This window comes from Thermobia domestica, chromosome 7, assembly GCF_964235325.1.
Source record: "Thermobia domestica chromosome 7, izTheDome1.hap1.1, whole genome shotgun sequence".
Lineage (NCBI taxonomy): Eukaryota > Metazoa > Arthropoda > Insecta > Zygentoma > Lepismatidae > Thermobia > Thermobia domestica.
This window is the reverse complement of record NC_137460.1, coordinates 265,161,466-265,180,781: the sequence shown is the minus strand read 5'-3', so window position 1 is coordinate 265,180,781 and position 19,316 is coordinate 265,161,466. Positions and strand designations below refer to the sequence as shown.

General features: G+C 36.7%; 2 protein-coding genes across 2 annotated transcripts in view; one reads left to right on the top strand and one right to left on the bottom strand.

Annotated features, from left to right (window-relative positions):
- Positions 1 to 19,316, bottom strand: part of LOC145690889 (uncharacterized) — a 231,927-nt gene that overhangs the window by 34,577 nt on the left and 178,034 nt on the right. The window lies entirely within an intron of this gene.
- The window catches only part of LOC145690888 (uncharacterized), a 42,314-nt gene continuing 35,828 nt past the window's right edge, over positions 12,831 to 19,316 (top strand). The window contains exon 1 of the mRNA XM_081766292.1: positions 12,831 to 13,397. Within this exon, the coding sequence (XP_081622418.1) occupies positions 13,033 to 13,397 (365 nt within the window). The 5' untranslated portion in view covers positions 12,831 to 13,032. The remainder of the gene's footprint in view (positions 13,398 to 19,316) is intronic.

Below are 19,316 nucleotides of genomic sequence, written 5' to 3'. Positions count from 1 at the left end.
TTCAAAAATTATTTATGTCTTCAGTGCGTTTCTCTGATTAATATTTATGAGTGTTGTGCCCTTTGGAGAATTTTTTGGGGTTTTGCTCCCGTCCCCCCTTTGTATTTGCAAATGGAAAATATAATTTTTCCGCACTTTTATTGGTGTTTGATGGGCTATAAGTCCTGCAAGTTTTGTTGCAATCGCTCAATTCCTTCTGGGGTAGACCCAAGAGCCGAACCATATGATTTTGGAATGAATAGGCCCACCTGCTCACTCGAAATATTAGTATAAAAAATTTAAAAATTATTTCTGTCTGCAGTACATTAGTCTGATTAATGTTTATGAGTTTTGTGCCATTTGGACAATTTTTAGAGTTATACTCCCGTCCCCCCTTTGTATTTGCAAATGGAAAATTTAATTTTCCGCGGCTTGGTTGTTGCCCAATGGGCTATTAATCCTGGAAGTTTCGTTCCAATCGCTCAGCTCCTTCTAGACTAGACCCAAGAGCCGAACCATAGGATTTTATGGAGGAATATGCCCCCTCTGGTCCCTCCAAATAGCAGTAGAAAAATTTTAAAAATTATTTCTGTCTTCAGTACATTAGTTTGATTAATATTTATGAGTTTTGTTAAATTTGGATAAGTTTTTAGGGTTTTGCTCCCGTCCTCCCTTTGTATTTGCAATTGGAAAATTTAATTTTTCGCGGCTTGGTTGTTGGCCAATGGGCTATTAATCCTGGAAGTTTCGTTCCAATCGCTCAGCTCCTTCTAGGCTAGACCCAAGAGCCGAACCCTTACCTGATGAACTTTCTTACTCATATTCTAGTGGGATAGCTTAGCGAAAAAATATTTCACTTCCGGATAACAGTCCTTGGATAAACAGTCCTTGGAAAATAGTCTTCCGGATAACAATACTTTGTCGGAAGCAACATTTCATTTATTTTGCCAACTACACTCCTTCAGTATTTTTATAAAAATAAACCAGAATAAACCAGATGGTTTTGTCTTCTTATTCTGTTTCAACCCGATTGCAGTTGGTATACAAAGAACGCCGTTGTCAGGCCTGGTATCTTGTGCCATAAATAAGTCATCTTCGAATTCAAGGAGGAAGGTTAGGGATGGAGAGTTGCTGTTGTAAAATGAGTTGGGGGAGGGGAAAGCCACCAAACGAAAAGAGAATGAGAGGAAATGTTTTGTCTTTTTCCCCATCTTGGCAATTTTCATCGGCGTACAACAGAGGTTTGAAAATATAGATTTTTGATGGCAGTACAGTAAATCTTCTTCTACGATCCACAAGTACTTTCGTATGTAGGGTCAGTATAGTAGGCGGAGTGGCTGTTTTATTGACCCTTCTACTGCCTCCCTTGGTGCCAGTCGGTAGCCACCAGATTTTCTTCGACATCAATAGATTACATTTGTTCATACGCGCAGTTCGTGTGCGTGCGTTAGAGAAGTCAATGTTCCGCAATGGTGGGTGTTTGTGCTTTAGTGCCGCTCGGAGATACGCATAACTTTGTGTCTTAGTGGAAGCTGTTTGAGTTTTCAGTGCATTAATGACTAATGACTTTTATGGTAATTAAGCGTCTGTTTTAACTGATTGCGTGCACATCGTGATGTGTTTTGTGTCCTTTCTGCAAGCACAGTGCGTTTTTTTTTTTTTTTTTAAATTAAGGTTTCAGTGTACAAATGGATAAATTTATAATACGTACGAAAGTCACTAGTGACCCCGTTGTTTCCGTTCCATCATCAGCGAATGACAAAAACAAGAATATCAGTACTATACCACAAGATATTTCAAAACCGGGGGAAAATATTAAACAAATAAAACTGGAATCTTATCCTCGGAATAAAGACGGACGATACTTTCAAACGGAATGGTTTCAGAGATTTACGTGGTTGGAATATTCGCAATCCCGGGATGCCGCGTTTTTTACGCATGCAGACAGTTTCAACCTCATGGATGTAAAGAAGTAGCCTTTACATCTAAAGGTTTTAGTAACTGGAAGGCCGCTCTTGACAAATCAAAAGCAGGTTTAATAAACCATGCCGCAACAACCACACATATCGTTGCGATGAATATGTGGGCAGAGAAACAAAAGCGCACAGCTGTAGGGAAACCAGTGTCACTTTTGGTAAATCAAAGTGTACTTGAAAAAATCAGTATTATGCAAAGAGCATCGCAAAAATTATTCAGGTCCTACATGTGAATGAATTACCAATGAGAGCGACTTATAATGTTGAAGAACACGAGGAAGAGAGCCTCTTCCGAAATATGTTTGAATATACACTAAGAAAGGACGAGAAACTGGCCGATTATTACAAACAAATTCCTCAAAATGCTCCCTATTTATCTCCGGAAATCCAGAATGATATAATTCAAGTGATGACAGATACTGTTCGAGAAAATATTGTTGATGACATTAACAGTGCAGATGTGCCATGGTTCACTCTATTGGAGGATGGAACACGTGACAAAAACAATCGAGAAAATGTGGCTATCGGTATTCGATATGTGAAGGACGGAAAAGTTCGTGAGTCTATTTTAAGCATAGAAACTCTGCCATCTCTTAGTGCCGATCTCACACTTAATGTTCTTCGAGACTATGTTTTAGATTGCACAAGACTGTTAAACCAGTGTTACAATGGAGCTTCTGTGATGAGCGGGAAGAATGGTGAAGTGCAAGCAATAATACAGTACGACTAGGAAGTGATATTCCTTACATACCTTGTTTCAATCACAGATTGCATTTAGTAGTAATTAAATGTGTGAACGATATTCCACTTGTCAAACAACATTTTGATCAGCGTGTCATGGTTTTATACTTTCCTTAAAAGAAGTAAAATTGCTACTTTGTATGAAGGTTGGAATCATGCTCGTCATTTAGAACACCGTTGGTCAGGACATTTACGGGTAATACAAATAATTCGCGAGAATTATATGGAAATATTGGAGGTGCTAATTCGGTTAAGAACGGGAATTTTAATGGTGATGAATTACTAGAAAGTACTGGACTTATTCTGACTGTTGGGAAATTGCAGTTCCGATTTTGTTTATTATTGATGAAAAAAATACATGAAATTCTTCATCCTGTTGATAAAATTCTCCAGTCGCATGAAGCAAGTTTAAGTACCGCACGAAATCTGGTTGATGCTGCTGTGGAAACATTGAACAATATTCGAAATGATGAAACGTTTCGAGATATTGTAGGTGAAGCAAATCGCATGATAGAAGATACCCACATTGAAGAAGCTTGTCAATGCCCCTCAAAGAAAAGAAAATTAAATACGCTACCACACGATTTTGTTGTAGCAGAAACAACTGGTTTAGGGAATACAGAAGTTGAGTGTTTGCGACAGGTGTCCTACGAGCCGACTGGTTTAGTTCTTATAGAAATTAACAGACGATTCCACAGTAACAATGCTTTGTTGGACGCAGTTAATTCAGCAGAAAATCTCGAGCTTCCGAAAACAGACTACTTATCTTCATTAGGAATTACCATACCGTCTAAAGAAGAACTTGCTGTTGGAAGCGCTGTAACAACTACTACAATCTATGACCTAGTCCAAGGGAAGGCTCAACTATTGCCAATACGTAACAACCGCCTCCCTTGAACTCACCTTCTTGATCCCTGGTTCGACGTTCTGGCAACCGCGAAAGGAACCAAGAAGGGAATTCTTTGCGCAACGGAAAAAGAAAACGAAAAACCAGAAACTTACCTCCAGAGGATGCAGATTAGAGAAAAGAGTACTAGCTCCAGATAGTTGATCCCTTTTTAATAACGCTTTACCTTAAATATATGTACATATATGTATTTTACCTTAATTTGTCTTAAGTACTTTGAGGAAAAAAATTCATTTCTAGATATAGTTTATTAACAATACTTCAAGTCTTTACTACTCCATCGCTGTAGTTAAACCCGATACTACAATCAGAGTAAGGTGCCTTGACATATAAGATAACTGACTTCTGTCTGTCAGTTTCACATTACTTTCGTTTTACAATACAAGCCATTATCAGACTTCCATCATTCAATTTTCATAACAGGACTGTCATTAAAACAATTGCTTGGAGTAGATTGCATCTTAAGTATTAAAACAGTTACTTGACACTTCGTCACGCCGTTTAACCCTTAATTAGTCGCATGCGGAATTTTGTTCCGCAATTTTACATTTCTCTTTTTGTTTTACTTACCTTCGATCGTATGCTTTTGAACTTTTGTCTAGCTGTCTTTTAAAGTTTCATGATTAAACAACAATACATATTTGAATTGTTGCCCAAGCCACTAGTGAATATTTTGTTATTTATTTTGGAGTGATGCAGTTTGCGGAGCAAAGTTCCGCGCGCGACTAAATAAGTTACCCTTTTTTCTCCTACAAATTCTACGCTTTCTTTCAGTTTATTGTTTTAGCCGACAACAATTAAGCGATTCGGTGACTACGAAACATATCAGAAGCAAGCGCCACCACCACTATTTTTTAAAATTTATTTTACAAAAATATATTTTCAGGTACAGTTCATTTGTAAGCAACTGTCGTTATAAGCGGTTTATATGTGCATTGTGCGCTCTGAAAATAAAAACATAGAGAAGAGAGTTAGTCTTCTCTTTCAAAATGGATCATCATGAACGTGATGTGGACAGAATTAGAAACATGTTGCTGGAAGTTCTAGCTGAAGACGACAATTTAGATGTTCCGGATATGGAAGATGGCGATGAAGAAAATATCATTGAAGAAAGCGACCATATCTCTGCCAGTGAAGAATCAGCAGATGAAGGTGAAGTGTTGCCACAAGCAGATCATGTGAAATCACTCTCAAATACTACTGCACGGGGACCATATCTTCTAGGAAAGGACAATGTCACTAAATGGTACGCACATGCTCCACGGCAAATTATACGAAGAAGAAGTCAGAATATTTTGACCCATTTACCAGGAGTCAAAGGATATGCTAAAGAAGCAAAAACGGCGAGCGAATTTTGGAGTTTGTTCTTTAGTACGTCTACGCTGGAGAGAATCGTTGAATTCACAAACCAGTGCATTGAAACACATAGGGACGCTTCTAGCAGAGAAAGAGATGCTCAAAATACTAACAAAACAGAAGTAAAGGCCTTGCTGGGCCTTCTGTATCTTGAAGGAGGACTGAACTTGCAGGAGGAGGATAATTAGTCAATAGCATAAAATAACTTAAGACGACTATTAAAACAAATATTTTAACCTAAAATTAAATAAAAAATTTTAAGAAACAAATATTACATTAGTTTTTCTATCTAGTTATTATGCGGAACAAAATTCCGCACGCGACTAATTAATCAACCTTTTTCACGCGACTAGTTAAGGGTTAAGAGAAACACTTGTAATTTAGTCACAAACCAGCTGAATAAACATTAAGAACTTAACATCACACTTCATACGTACAGCGCAATAATCTGAACGGAGTAGTTCTCGCCTGAGCTAGCGCCGATTGAAAGAAGTGTTACCACCTCCTGGCTCAGTTCAGGTGCCGAAGTCAACAACCAACGAAGGAAAGGAGGAAATATTTACTGAACCTACCCGCTCGGCAGCTCCAACCATGGGCGCACTTTACTACTAACTTTAATGTCATAATGTTAAGGAAGTCAAGTATTTTACACCTGAAATCTCAATCACCACTTCAGCATGATCGAACTCTTGTTCACACATTTCACAAAGCTCACTACGCCGTAACAGCTTAGATAAGAACGTGTACAGCCGAACATTCAACCGGGCCAACACAGCAACCGGTGACTTGAACTTTGATAATAATGTTCCCTTCCTTGCGGACAAGTAAGACGGACAGTATAAACAGTAGATAGTAGGTAGACAATCTAAATTTGGCAATGGACAAGAGGATATATAGTACACTTAGTAGACGACGATGGGATGAGATATTTATGTATTAACTGGATAGACGTTGGATGGATGGACGTGAATATATATATATAGACAGACAGCTAACTGACAGATAGCGAGTGGACTTAACGTAGCTTAAAATAGCTATTAATTCAATGAAAGAACAACAACGTTAAGTCTATTTACTCTTAACATAGAATTACCAAAAGGCGGACAAAACTTCTGGAAAACGTGTAAACTCTATTTAAGAACAACACCTGTAACTTGGCAACCTTATCAATCCAGCCATACGAACATATTACAGACAGCGATGAGCACTGGTAAATACCATCAATCTATGGAATACAAAGCTTTATTTAAACTGGAGCTTTTAACAGTATGTAATTAAACTAATAAACTGATAATTCGGTTCAACACAAGACTTAATAGACGTCACAGCAGAGCGAGAGAGAGAGAGAGATTAACACAACGTGTGAATTACATGATGAGACGACTGACTAGGACTGTTCGAGGCCGTGCACAGGCCAGGCCCCTGGGAGAGGGTTCCTCCCATAGGAACTCTTTACCCGGACATCGTGTCGTGTGTGAAATACGATTGTAAAATATACATTTTAGAACTCACTAATATTATTTTGTACATATGGAAAACGGCAATACTCTATTTTTGTTTATCTCAACTATGCTAACCCACTATAGTGATCTAAATGGAATAAATGGTTTCTTTCAGAACAATCTTGTTTCTTAATAATTTAACTGAACTAAACACACCAATTAACTTCCCACGAGTTCTAGTTTCAAGATTCCATATTTCCAATAGAGAAAGTGAAATTCACTTCACTTCGATGTTTCCAATGCAGAATAGTCACCGTAGATGGACTTAAAGTTAATCATATTACCTGGGATGCAGCTACCAGAGAATTACCATTATCGCTACATAAATCCGAAGCACAAAGAAATCACCATGTGCTCACTTTCCTACTCACTTAACGTCATAATTATCCACTTCTCGTCAACAACAATGGACTAACAACATTATTTTCAGTAACACAATGCTTTCGATAATCATGTTAAATGTAAGAGAATAGCAGGATAAGTCTCAACACTTCAAATAACTAAATTTCTTTCACTAGGGAAAGAAAACACAAGTAACAAGTTCAATCTGGTGTAGGTGAAGTACACAGTATATAGTTGCGAAATGTGATAAACATAAGAAACTCTGAATCGCGCTGGTAAAATACAATAACAATATGAGTAATATAATCCAAAATTTACATTGAGCCTATTAACTTGTCTGTAACAAAAAAGGTATGTTACAATACGTATGTTAGCAAATGTAATTCTTCTGACGCCTTCAGTGAAATCTATAAGGTTAAAATGACTTATGAAGATGCTTATGCTCTACTTGCTTCTATTCGACCATTTGCATGCAGTACCGCTTTATGTGAATCTTCGTTTTCTGTGTTGACCCGCATAAATAGCCCAGAAACACTTTCCATGAGTCAGAAACGATTGGCCAACCTGGTGTTTCTTGCGTTTGAAAAGAAACGAACTGCAAACATAGACATCATGAAAAAGTTCTGCAGAAGTTCAACGCAATGAAGAATAGGCGATAGCAGCTTTTTCAAGTCAAGTAAGTAGACACATTTTCTTTTCCTTTTTTTAAAGAATCTTTGAGTTTTACGGGCCACGGTTATGCCGAAGATGCTAAAGGGGACGGTGATGATGAGAATAATGAATGAGCTAGTGGAATGAAGAAAGTGGAAGGAAACGGGAGAACCCGAGAAAACCACGCACACGGTGTTTGTCCACCACAAACTTAACTTGGCCCTCCCTGCCCTCCCCAAATAACGCCCCTGGGCGTGAGCTGGGATCGAACCAGCGTGAACGCTCTAACACTGAGCCACTGGTGTCTTCCTCCCTATTGTTTTATTCACAAGAAAAATAAATTGATGAATCAGCTATACATTCATTATTTGTTATTGGCTTTGATAATTTATCTATTTAAATAAAATTTTAAACTTTTACACACAGTACAAAATTATAGAGGAGTACAGATTGTCCAAATTGTAACTATAGTATAGCTTATTTATCTATTTTATTTCTGTATTAATTTCTTCATATGAATCCTTTATATCTTACTTCAAACAATTAGATATCATTGTTTATTCAGTTTTCAATGTAATTCAATTTATACAAACTCTTAGAGTTACCATTTCTCCAAATTTGTCTTAGAAAAAATTAATTTAATATACAGTATGTTTCACATTACTGACCTTTAATTATTTTCTGTGTAGTTTTCGATTATTTCTACTCTGAATTCTTGTTGGGGAATACAATGATCGTAAGTTAATCTTTAAACGCCAAGGGACGCATCTGCTACGTTGGACTTTAAACCTTAATAACTCAGCCCCTAATTAAGCTAGGAAAATAATGTTGGTATCAAAGTCTTCGTGAAAGATGAAGCTTGTCGCCGATATGCATTTTATGTGTGTTGGGAGTATTACGGCCGAGACGAGAAAGGTAAATTTCGTGTTTATTTTTCGTTAATTTTTTGGGGGGCATTCTCCATTGGAGGTAAAGTCACAAAAATTTCACCCTAATACCCTCGGAAAAGTACTTGTTACTTATATGAGGGAAGTAGGAAAGGGACGAGGTTGGCCTAGATTTTAAGTATCATTTTTTTAACGTAAATTACATTTATTTTCTGGACTTCCATATAAGACGAGATATTTTCTCGCTGAATTGGTCTACAAGCATAACTCTTGTTGCCTCGTTGCAATCTGTGTTCCATAACATATCCAACGGTGTTTTAATCATGATTAGAGGGGTCACCAGAGCCGCCAACAGGGACGGCGCCAGGAACGCTTGATGGGGTGGGCGGAAAGAGGCGGACCTAGTTGCTGGGTGGGCGGACAACGAAAATGAGAACTGGGCAATGTAGACATTTTTTGACAATAATTAAATTTCAATTTTTATACTCTTTAGTTAGCTAAGGCTCAGACCGAAATAGGGGAGAAACAAGGATGTGGAACATCTGTGTTGGCCTTATAAAGGTGCCATTCCAGCATTCACCTGGTAAGACTGAAGAAATGCAGGACTTAGTTTGGGCTGCGGGAGTTCGTGGCAATATGCTCGACCTACCGAATTCCGCGTGGCACACACACTACCTCTACTTTCAGCTTTTTAAATAATAATAACGGTGTGTTCTGTGTAGTCGAAGAAGTTCAAGACTGCTTTAACTCCTCTCCCTCCAAGAATGCACATGAATGCATAGAAATAAAAGAAGGTTCAAACAACGCAGACTAACAGATAATACTCTACTTTTCGTTAATAACATAAAATACACAATAAGTAGGTAAAGAAAAACAAGGATAAAATAGGCTGCTGCAAACATTTTTATCTTTGAAGTATTTATTACAAGAAAGCAAGAGGCAAAAAATATAAATGAGTAACTTCAGAAGCAATGCTGTCGTCTTCGCTCTCTCCAACATCTAGTTCATTTTCACTTTCCTCGAAATCGAACACTTCAAATTGCGAATCCTGGTTGCCACATGTATTTGTATTTTTTGTCTTTTTCCCCATTGAAGTAGAAGGATTATCACTAACATCAACGGATTGAAAATCGCGCTTCTTTGAACACGAGAAAGACACCGAGCCTGAGAAGAAATCGCTAATTTTTTTTCGACATATTAGCTGAACAAGCACCGACCGCCAAGACTTCTGAACGCAACAGAGATCAACTCAACAATGCTATAATAAGGGTTTTTACAAATTTGTTTAATGCCACACGGGTAAGACATGTGGTACATTGCTGTAAACAATTGCAAGTTGGAACACTCTTATAAGAAGCTATCGCGCCAACACAAAGCAAGGGCGCCGATTTCTCTGTAAATTTGGGGGGAGGGCATTCAGATGCAGAAGGCATGCATGAGGATTTTAAGACAAATTGAATTCAAATTATGCCAAATATTGTATATTCATAAATAAAATGCGGGGGCGCACATGGGCTTTGGGGGAGCCCGGGCCCCCTTGGGCCCCCATGATCGGCGCCCTTGACACAAAGCACTACTGTCCTCCCTCTCTTTCTCAAAATGAGACAATAGATAATACTGGCCAGCTCTGTCCATTATTTAGTTGGCTTTTTAGAAAGCACTTTTTTTTTTCAGTGCAGCACATACAAACACTGGCATTTCAATAGCACGATTGTGCGTGTGTGTTAAACTTCAATTCAATAATCACGACTTTTGGCATCCATTATATTACTACAAGTATCTGTCTTAAAATCATTGTCCATTGCAGAGTTAAACAGAGTCATAGAACCTATTACATTACAATCGAAAGTAATACCTATTGCTTGTGAAGTACAGGATGTCACCTTCAGTCCCGGATTTGCGTATAAGCTAAACAAGCTATAGCTCTCTTGGGGGCCCCAAAAATTTTAAAGAAAAAGTGGCTGTAATGTCATTTCCAAATAATAAGAAAAAGCAAATAAGATAAAACGCACATACAACAACGGTGTTCTGTACTGTTATGTATTAAGCTCTCATGAAGCAAGTAATAGGGCCCTGTTTTCTAACGCGCCTGCAATGGGATTTCTGTTGCCCAGTCCCGCTTATAATGGAACCCTCGTTTCCCAGCTCCGCTTGTAATGGGGATTTTGTTTCAGAGCCCCATTTGTAATCGGGACCCTGTTTTCCACCCATTACACTTAGCTACTTTAATAAGACTTCACAGCGTAAGTGATACAGTATCTTGTATGCGGATAGAACTCTAGTGCTACCCTTTCTTGTACTATTTGGAATTCGACAAGAAATTGAGTCTGGTAACAGTGGATGCTTAAGAAGAAGGCATAAAACGACAAGCTCGCGAAATAATAGTAAAATATAAAGGGATTACAGCCCTAAGCGGCAATAATCTTTACATCGCGAAATTATAGCTATTTTATTTCGCTGTACGTAAGTATGAAAAGTAGTTTGCAGAACTATTTTCATAACTTTCAGAACTTGGCACTGATTTTCATAGTGATCTATAGAGTTGAGTTGATTTTGAGTTTAACGTCCCTTTCAGCAGCGAGGCTACATGAGACGGGACCTACTGATTAACGTGGAATCCAAACCACATGAGCACCCACCGGGAATCGAACCCGGGTCTCCCACGCCAAAGGTGCGTACGCTAACCGCTTAGCTACGGAGGAGCTCATATAGTGATCTATAGAGTGCGATAATGGATCACTAAAGGCAGGGGCGGATCCAGGTGCGGAGAGGTCTACGATCCCAGTTTTTTGAGTGACAAAAATAATTGAAGCCATTACTTACATCTTTTTGAAAGTTTAGAGGAAACTCACGATATATCTATCATAATCTGGGTTTTAGTTGCCCCTTCTCCAGTTTAAACCTTCTAAGTTCGCCTCTGGTTCCAGCGAATTTGTGTCGTATTACACCTTGTGTAATCTTCGAGGGTTGCATTCCATTTTGAGTTACTCCAGTAACCTGACCTGGAAAAAGCTCACATGATTAGTTGAGCTTCAGGCAGTAATTACCAACCCTGGATGATATTTAGACTGTATTTACTTACACGGATCCCTGGAAACGTTTCAAACTTTACCAAACCGAATAGAAACAACTTGAAATGAGAAATGATGCGGTCTCCACATATTGTAGAAGCATGGCGTGGAGCGTGGATCATAGTTGGTGCAAAAAGATCGGCAAGGGACTTTATTGGTACCAAATTAAACTACCGCTAATTTTACAAATTTTACAGTTTTTCTGTAATGTATTCAAAACAGTAAGTTAAGTTAACGAAATATACACGAAAACGTATTTACTTAATAGATATGTATTAGGTCCATAAATTACCATATAGCATATATTCAAACAGAAAAGGCGAAATTTTGTCGCTGAAAAAGAATGCTAGAAATAAATTGGCCCCATTATCTTCAATAGCTTAGGGCCCCATCAAACCGAAATCCGGCACTGGTCACCTTTATTCTTCTTCTTCTGTTGCAGGGGTGTCATTTCAGACTTCGCTTGAGGGGGCAAGAACACCAACAACATAAGACTTTCACAGTTTGCACTAGTATATTAGTAGACAATCGATAAAGTATATGTATTCCTCAAAATCTTGCGGGGGGCAATTGCCCCCTCCTGTCCCCCTTTTATGACACCCCTGTTCTGTTGGGGTGGGCGGATGGGTGGGCGAGGCCATCCATCGGGTGGGCGGTTGCCCACCCCCGCCCACCCTTAGCGCCGTCCCTGGCCGCCAAAGCGAATTTCTCTAACAGCCCTTCGAAAATTATATACAGGGCGCTTTATAGATTTTTTCTGAATTTTTCTCTCGCTTTGCATTACAGCAATTGCTACCATTTTGTAAAGTAATATTATAACAAGCGTATTGCATATACATTATCATCGTTTTGTCAGCATTGGTTGTCTGTGTGGGTTGCAAGGGCCCCCCAAGTTCTAATTTTTCGTATTTTAAAAAAGTTTTATGACAACCTTCTTCTACGATTAGGGTGGGAATTCCACAGTGATACCTCGTTGGAATCATTGTTCCGTAAGCTTTCCAACGAACTATAGATACGGGGGAATTTGTAATTAGGGGGTTCCCTAGGTCCCCAGCGTGAGAGCCTACGATTTCATTCAAATTCTTGCCAATTGTATAAAGGTTAAATAGCAACAATAAATATGAAAACGTGGAATCAGGTTGGGCACCGCAGAATACACAATCAAAAGTAGCACTTGAAGCAACAATAGCACGTATATTAAATAAAAATCAGTATACGAAACGGGAGTTCGACAGTCAATCAAACCGCAATGGCATACAGAAATACAGGATTTGCTATTCCCGCTAAAACGATAAAGATGGATGGATACCTTCTGAAACACGAGAATAGCGGTATGCGAGAGTGAGCAACACTAGCGACAAAGATCTCACTTGAATGAAATCTGAACTAAAAAAGTATACATCCGGGTTCCATTTTACTTTCCTCCGGCTGCTACAAACAAATAAACAATTGCAGAGAGAGCGATCAGGGCAAAGTAAATAAGCAAAATCAGAAAAACAGATTTGAAATATAAAGTTGCATTTGTGAACGTTCTTGTAAACCATTTCATTAACACTGGCAACATAAAATATAAGGAAAGTATAAGAACAGTGTTAAATTCTTATTATATTTCAATTCACAATGGCTGATGAGGTGTCTGTTAAGGTGGAATTGATGTGCAAAGAAGAAATTGCTTATGACTTACCTCAGGATGACCCACTCGAAGGGAAAGGGTGGACATTGGAACTGATGACTGACAACAAAGAGTTAATATTATCTACAACGGAAGAGGAGGAAACAATGGACAAGGATACAGCTATGTGTTCTTTGGATGTGAAACTAAACGTTGATAGGGTGAAATCAGAATTAGCAGTAGAAGAAGATCCTAAATTTGAAAGGAATATAGAAACGCCTAGAAAAATAGAGGTTCAGGAGACTTGCGCATCGTACTCTAATGACTCCCAACAATTAACAACAAAAAGTTTAAATTCAGTTCGGGCAGCAAGGTAATGTTTAATTCTTTATATACTAATTGGCTCAGATTGATAAAACGGTTACATGCGTTTGGAAAATTTGTTGGTTAAAAGCAATACTTCACGAGAAATGTTTAGATATGGGGTATATCTCGAACGTAAGTTAGAAACATACAATTTCGAAATGGCATGGCACACATAGACTAGCTGTATACCAAATAAAAATAATAATAAGATCGATACGACTCATACAAATCTTATGTAGTTCATATTTTGATAAAATAATTAATTCTTTATTATTGATTAGACACTTCTCACTAATTGTTGCACATATTTAAAATATAGGTGGTCGACAATATTGTTTTATTTATATAGAGACTTATGGTATGGTGAGAATGGTATTTATCGTAAAATTTTCCAAATTTAAACGTGGAATGTATTATATTGGAACAAAAACTATGGACATTTGAGTTTTTACTTAGGATTTAGCTCAAATGTGTCTAGCCTCATTTTTCCGGTGCACTTCGAAAAACATTAGCAATATACAAAATATGTAATATTTTAACCATCAATGGATGTTCATTAATTGTAGAGGTCCATACATCAATCCATTTCATAGCTGCACCTTTTTCTTTCAAGGAAGTCGATTATTTACATTCCCAGGAATCATTTCTATAGTATGGACCTCCATTTCTCAATATATAATCACTTTGAGGGCTTAGTGAAGTTGCATGATATATGAATTATTGTTCAAACAACGCTAATCAGCATGTGCTAGATGGCCAGTAAAAATAAGATTGCTATGCAGATTTGGCATTACGCAGAATGTTGGTAGACGAGGATAGCGCAAAATTCTTTATTTAGGATAAACTTACATATCTTACGTGTTGAATGTGTTCTTGTATGTGTTTAATGTGTTCTTGAATGTATTTTATAGGTAACACCCTGAAATGCTTTCTTTGCTTGTATATTTGTGTTCCAAATTACACAATATATTAATTTCTTAATTATGGATTCCCTCCTCCCCAAACGTTTTTGTAGTTTTGTATCATGATTTACCACATTGAGTTTTGATACTTCGTTTCGCTACCGTAACACGGGGTTCCTTTGCACAACGGGCATTACTTCCCAAAAAATATGAAAAGAGATTCAGTCATCTGTTAGTAAAACCCTGAACTGTAAACAGATTGGTGGTAGTTCATATTTTTCTCACTGGGTGTCTCTGTACAGTCATATGGTACTTTGTTACTGTGGTGTCACATATTCCGTCGGCTTGTATGTGCGGAACGCGGTGAGCGGGAAATTGAATTTTTGTTTCATGGCGACGATCGTGGCAACTATTCTACAACCAACATTACTGAATAAATAACTTATTTATTTTCATTTGTAGTAGTTAAGTTTAACAAATTAGAAGTTTGTGCTTTTTACAATTTAGAAATTTGTAAGAACATCTCTAGATGGAAACTACAAAGAAAGTTTGAATTCGTTTTATTTCAAGCGCTTTCCATTTTTTTTTTTTTTTTTTTTTTTTTTTTGCGCTGCTCTGAGCCTATCGCAGGAGTATATATTTGACATCCTGCTATTCCAAGTAGAAAAGGCAAGTAACACGTGAGTATTTTTTTTTAAATGAAGAAGGAAGTATTAATGTCCGTACTGACAAACAATGAAAGAAATTTTGATTCGTAGCATTAAACTTGTTTCAAACTTCGTCATCAGAACGGCTCCTACTCTGCGGATGGTATAATTTGAGATCGTTTCATTTCTTTTAGGCGAGTAAAATGAATTGAGATCTTATTTGAGAATATAAAGGAACGTAAGAATATCTCAGGTACAAACCATGAAAAATTTAACAAACATTCTATTTCAAACTTCTTTCGAACTATTTCCATTTATTTTGCTTCTAACTACAGTGAAAGTAATTTGAGATCACGTCTTTCTTATTAGGTGAGCGAAATAAATTTTGTTACTCTGCTTTTAGATTTTAGATAGAAATGAGAATGGCCAGAGATACATGTCCTGCAGGATTTTTTTTTATTATTATTTAAGAAGAGAAGGTTAAGAATAGATTTATCAATACAAAATATCTATGCTAAGTATCTTTTTTTAGAAAATAGAATCTTATAATGTTTAAAAAATGTGCCCAACGTCGGCTTCTTCTTTTTGGGTTCCCTGTAAAGGGGGTGGTCATTATGATTACAAATCGATTTCTAAGTAACGTTAGTTTCAATTTTTGTTATGGTTTATCAGATAATGTTTTCGTTGTACTTTTGAAAAGGGTATTTTATAAACGGCTTTTCGTTCTTCTATATAGAACTCTTGTAGAACTTCTACATAGATCATCATTATTATTTAAATTCATTTCAAAGAGATGTTAAGTCAAATTTCATTGTGGGTTAATGAGATGTACTCATAAAATGCCAGCAAAGCGTTATTTACTTATTTATTATTTAGCCCTGTGCAGTCCACATTAAGAATATCGTAAATGAGGTATTATTAAGTACATCCCGATTTTCCAATAAAATCTGTTAGTAGGATAGAAAACTACACCGTCTAAGCTTCATTTTATTCTTGAAAGTAGGTTTACATTAGGGAAGCACGATGATGGTTGATTCCAAGTTTTTATGAGAGAAAGATATAAACTGCTTTAAGAAAAATTATTGTCAACTTTTATTTTATTTCTTACACGGGGGAGTATATTCTATGATCCAATCGAAAGTGCAGGAACGAGAGAGTACAATGAACCAAGTCAGACGAGAAGGTTATGGAGCTAATGGTTTATAGTTTATTTTTGTATCAGTTTTCTGATATATTTTGAGTTTCGACGTAGTTTTTTCTTTCTTTAAGTTGCTCTTCTCTCAAATTTTAAGATTTTTTCACACTATTTTAGATTGAATTCCACCAAGATACGAGTTTTCTATCATTTTGTCAGTACTAGTGTGTATTGATAGATTTTCCCATACTTCATTCTGCATTTTTGAACAGGTCAACATTTTTGCACTTGATGTAGTAAACGCTGAGCTATTCCATATAAAATCAGGAAGATCACGATTGAAACCTTAAAAATTAAAATTAGATTTTACATTCCAAATAAAAGTGACGTTTGTTCGATTTGCTCTTGCTGATGGCTCAAAGCTCTTAGGATACAGGCATGGGTGTCGTTCTTAAGCTTATGCATCATCCTTTACAAGGATTTCCATTAACAAGCCTGGATTTCTTTAAATTGTACTATTGTTTTCTTTTAAGATTTTAAACTGCATTTTCCGTTTCTTTGTTGACTACTTACAGTCTTCTCTAGGGCACTTGCCTCATGCCTTTTTTACCTTGTAATTGTCTATTTCCGTTACAATTCTTTTCTGGTTTGTTATAACTCAGTAGGTTACGTTTATGCATTTTAAACGTTGCATCGTCTCTGAAGTTTAAACTCAATTCCTTTTCCCTTCGTTTCCGTCTGTTTTTAAGATATTTTCTGAATTTAAAAATTACTCTAATAGCATATACCTTACCAAAATGGGAATCCTAGAAGAGCTGGGAGTGAATCCAAAAACTACTCTCTCTTCTTTGTCTTCAGTCAAATATAACTGCTGGCAATCATCAAGGATATCTTCTAAAAGTTTGTTCTTGGCTTTCTTTTTATCCTTCCGAATATCTTGTTATGGTTTGTTTCTCTTTTCCATTTGGTCTATTGCGAAACAACATCTGGAATTACAAACATGTATTATAACGAACACTAAGAAAATGGAAGTGATGTTCACCTGTTCCAGGTTATTTCGAGAGAAGATAATTTTGTTTATAACAAGTTTTCGTCTTCGTTTATAAAGATATATAGTTTCTGCTAAAGTAATGTATGCTTTTTTTCTTGCTTTCGTTGTTTTTTTCTTCTCGCGATATTCTTTACTATATATTGAATTAAGTTCTGAAATTAATTTTCTATCTTAACATTTATGTTATCCCATGTATCTGCATTATTTTTTAAGTATCAATAATGTTCCTATTTCTACCAGGGTCATAATAAGAAGCTGTGAGGGGCGTAAACCTAAAATCAATAATTAGCCGCACTGACTCTAACATAGGAACGTTATTACATATGCGTATTTTTTCTTAAACTGGTTTATCAACAGTTGTATGTGGAGTATTATTAAAAACTATCCTCGCAGACGGTTTAAACGCTCAAAATTGTAAGTTTCAGTAAAACGCAGCGAAATGATAACTATTCCATAATAAGTTACTAGGTTTGGAAACACCTGCTCGAAACACAGGTACCGTAGTGAGTCATCAAAATGGCCTTCTGACAATTTTATAACTTTTACGTTTGTAAAGAAAAGTTTAATCGAATATTTCTGATTCAGGCCTACACATCCAGAATAACAATGCTACCAACTTGAAATGTGCAAAATATAGCTAGAGGACCAAATATATAAACATGTACAAATTTTACCCTAAAATTCAAATTGAAATGTTGAATATATGACAATTCAAAGATATGGTAGTCACTTAGATTGATTATGTTTTCTCTGTGGGTTCAAAGTTCAGAAAAACGATCATGTGGCATTTCAATATATTTGACCCAAAAGCCGTTGGTTGTAGGAAGCGCAAACTGTTGGCCGCTAGGTTAGTCCGATGCTGATTTCTTCCGGCGTTTGGTCTACCATGCAGTAACATGTTTAATCATATTCGGTATATAATCTTCTAGTATAAGGATTACAGGAACCATGACCTGTAAACACTTCCATCATTTCTTTGTTTAATTCCCTTTTCCCTTTCCTAATTAGAATAGTCGGTATATTTTATTCCAATTTGTCCTTTTATGGTTATTTTTTTACCATGATATGCATTTTCTTTTAATGATTGCGTTTAGCTACATAATCGGAATTGTTCCAAATATTTTTTAAATGTTCACTTATTTTTCTTTAATACAATTTTTTATTGTCCTAGTCAGCTAACCGCTAACATTTAAGGAGACTGGCGTTCTAAGAAATAGTATCTCCGTCCTCTAGTTGAACATGGCAACACGCATGCCCCAAGATACGACATGCCAGTACATTTCTCCAATTGGAGCAAGAAAAAATGAACATTCCGCCATCATTTAGACACGCACTAGGTAGATTTGATAAACTACATTCACGTTGAATTTTAAAAGAGGAAAATTAATGCAAACAAAATGAATATAACAATTTGCATCTGCTGAGACAGAGAAAGCATGGACAGAACAACGAAATTTTACTCTCATGAATAGACAGTTTGAATTTCCCTCCTGCCCCATCTTTCTGTTTTGGGTTTTTCTCTCTCCTTTAAGGAATATATCGCTTTTAGTGAGCAACAGCAAACATAATTTACAATGCTTAACTCCCTGAAAAACAAACTGTAGTTCCAGGCTGCCAATCGAACGGAGAATAATTAGAATGAGTTTCACACTCTGTCTAAGTAGGTGATCAGTCTTAGGCGTATGTTCAAATCAGCCATAAAAGTCCACACTGCCATATAGCTGTCCCCGGTTCCATTTCAATTTTTAAGTTTATTTACGGCTTTTAGCTGTTTATGGGTTAAGATCTTTCTTCAGAAAAAAATATTGGATTTGTAGATCAAGGTCAGACAAATTTAATCCACTATCATCAGAACTTACTGTTGCGTGTACATATATGTAGTATTACTAAAGGATTTCCATTGAGAAAAGCTAAAATATCCAAGTTAGGAGCACTTTGAATGTGGTATTGGTGCACAATGTTGCGTATAACATGGACCGAAAGAAAAAGAAATGAACAAGGACTAAGGGACAAACAGGACAGGTCACGAAAATAATAGGGTACAGAAAAAACATTATGCTTTGCCTCCTTATTTAGCACTCCGATTGGATCACCATGCTGATAGCGGAAAAGGCAATAGGAATACCACTAAAAATAGGACCAGGGATACAGTATATAGACAGTTACGAAGAAGAAAGGTTATCAAGTTTTA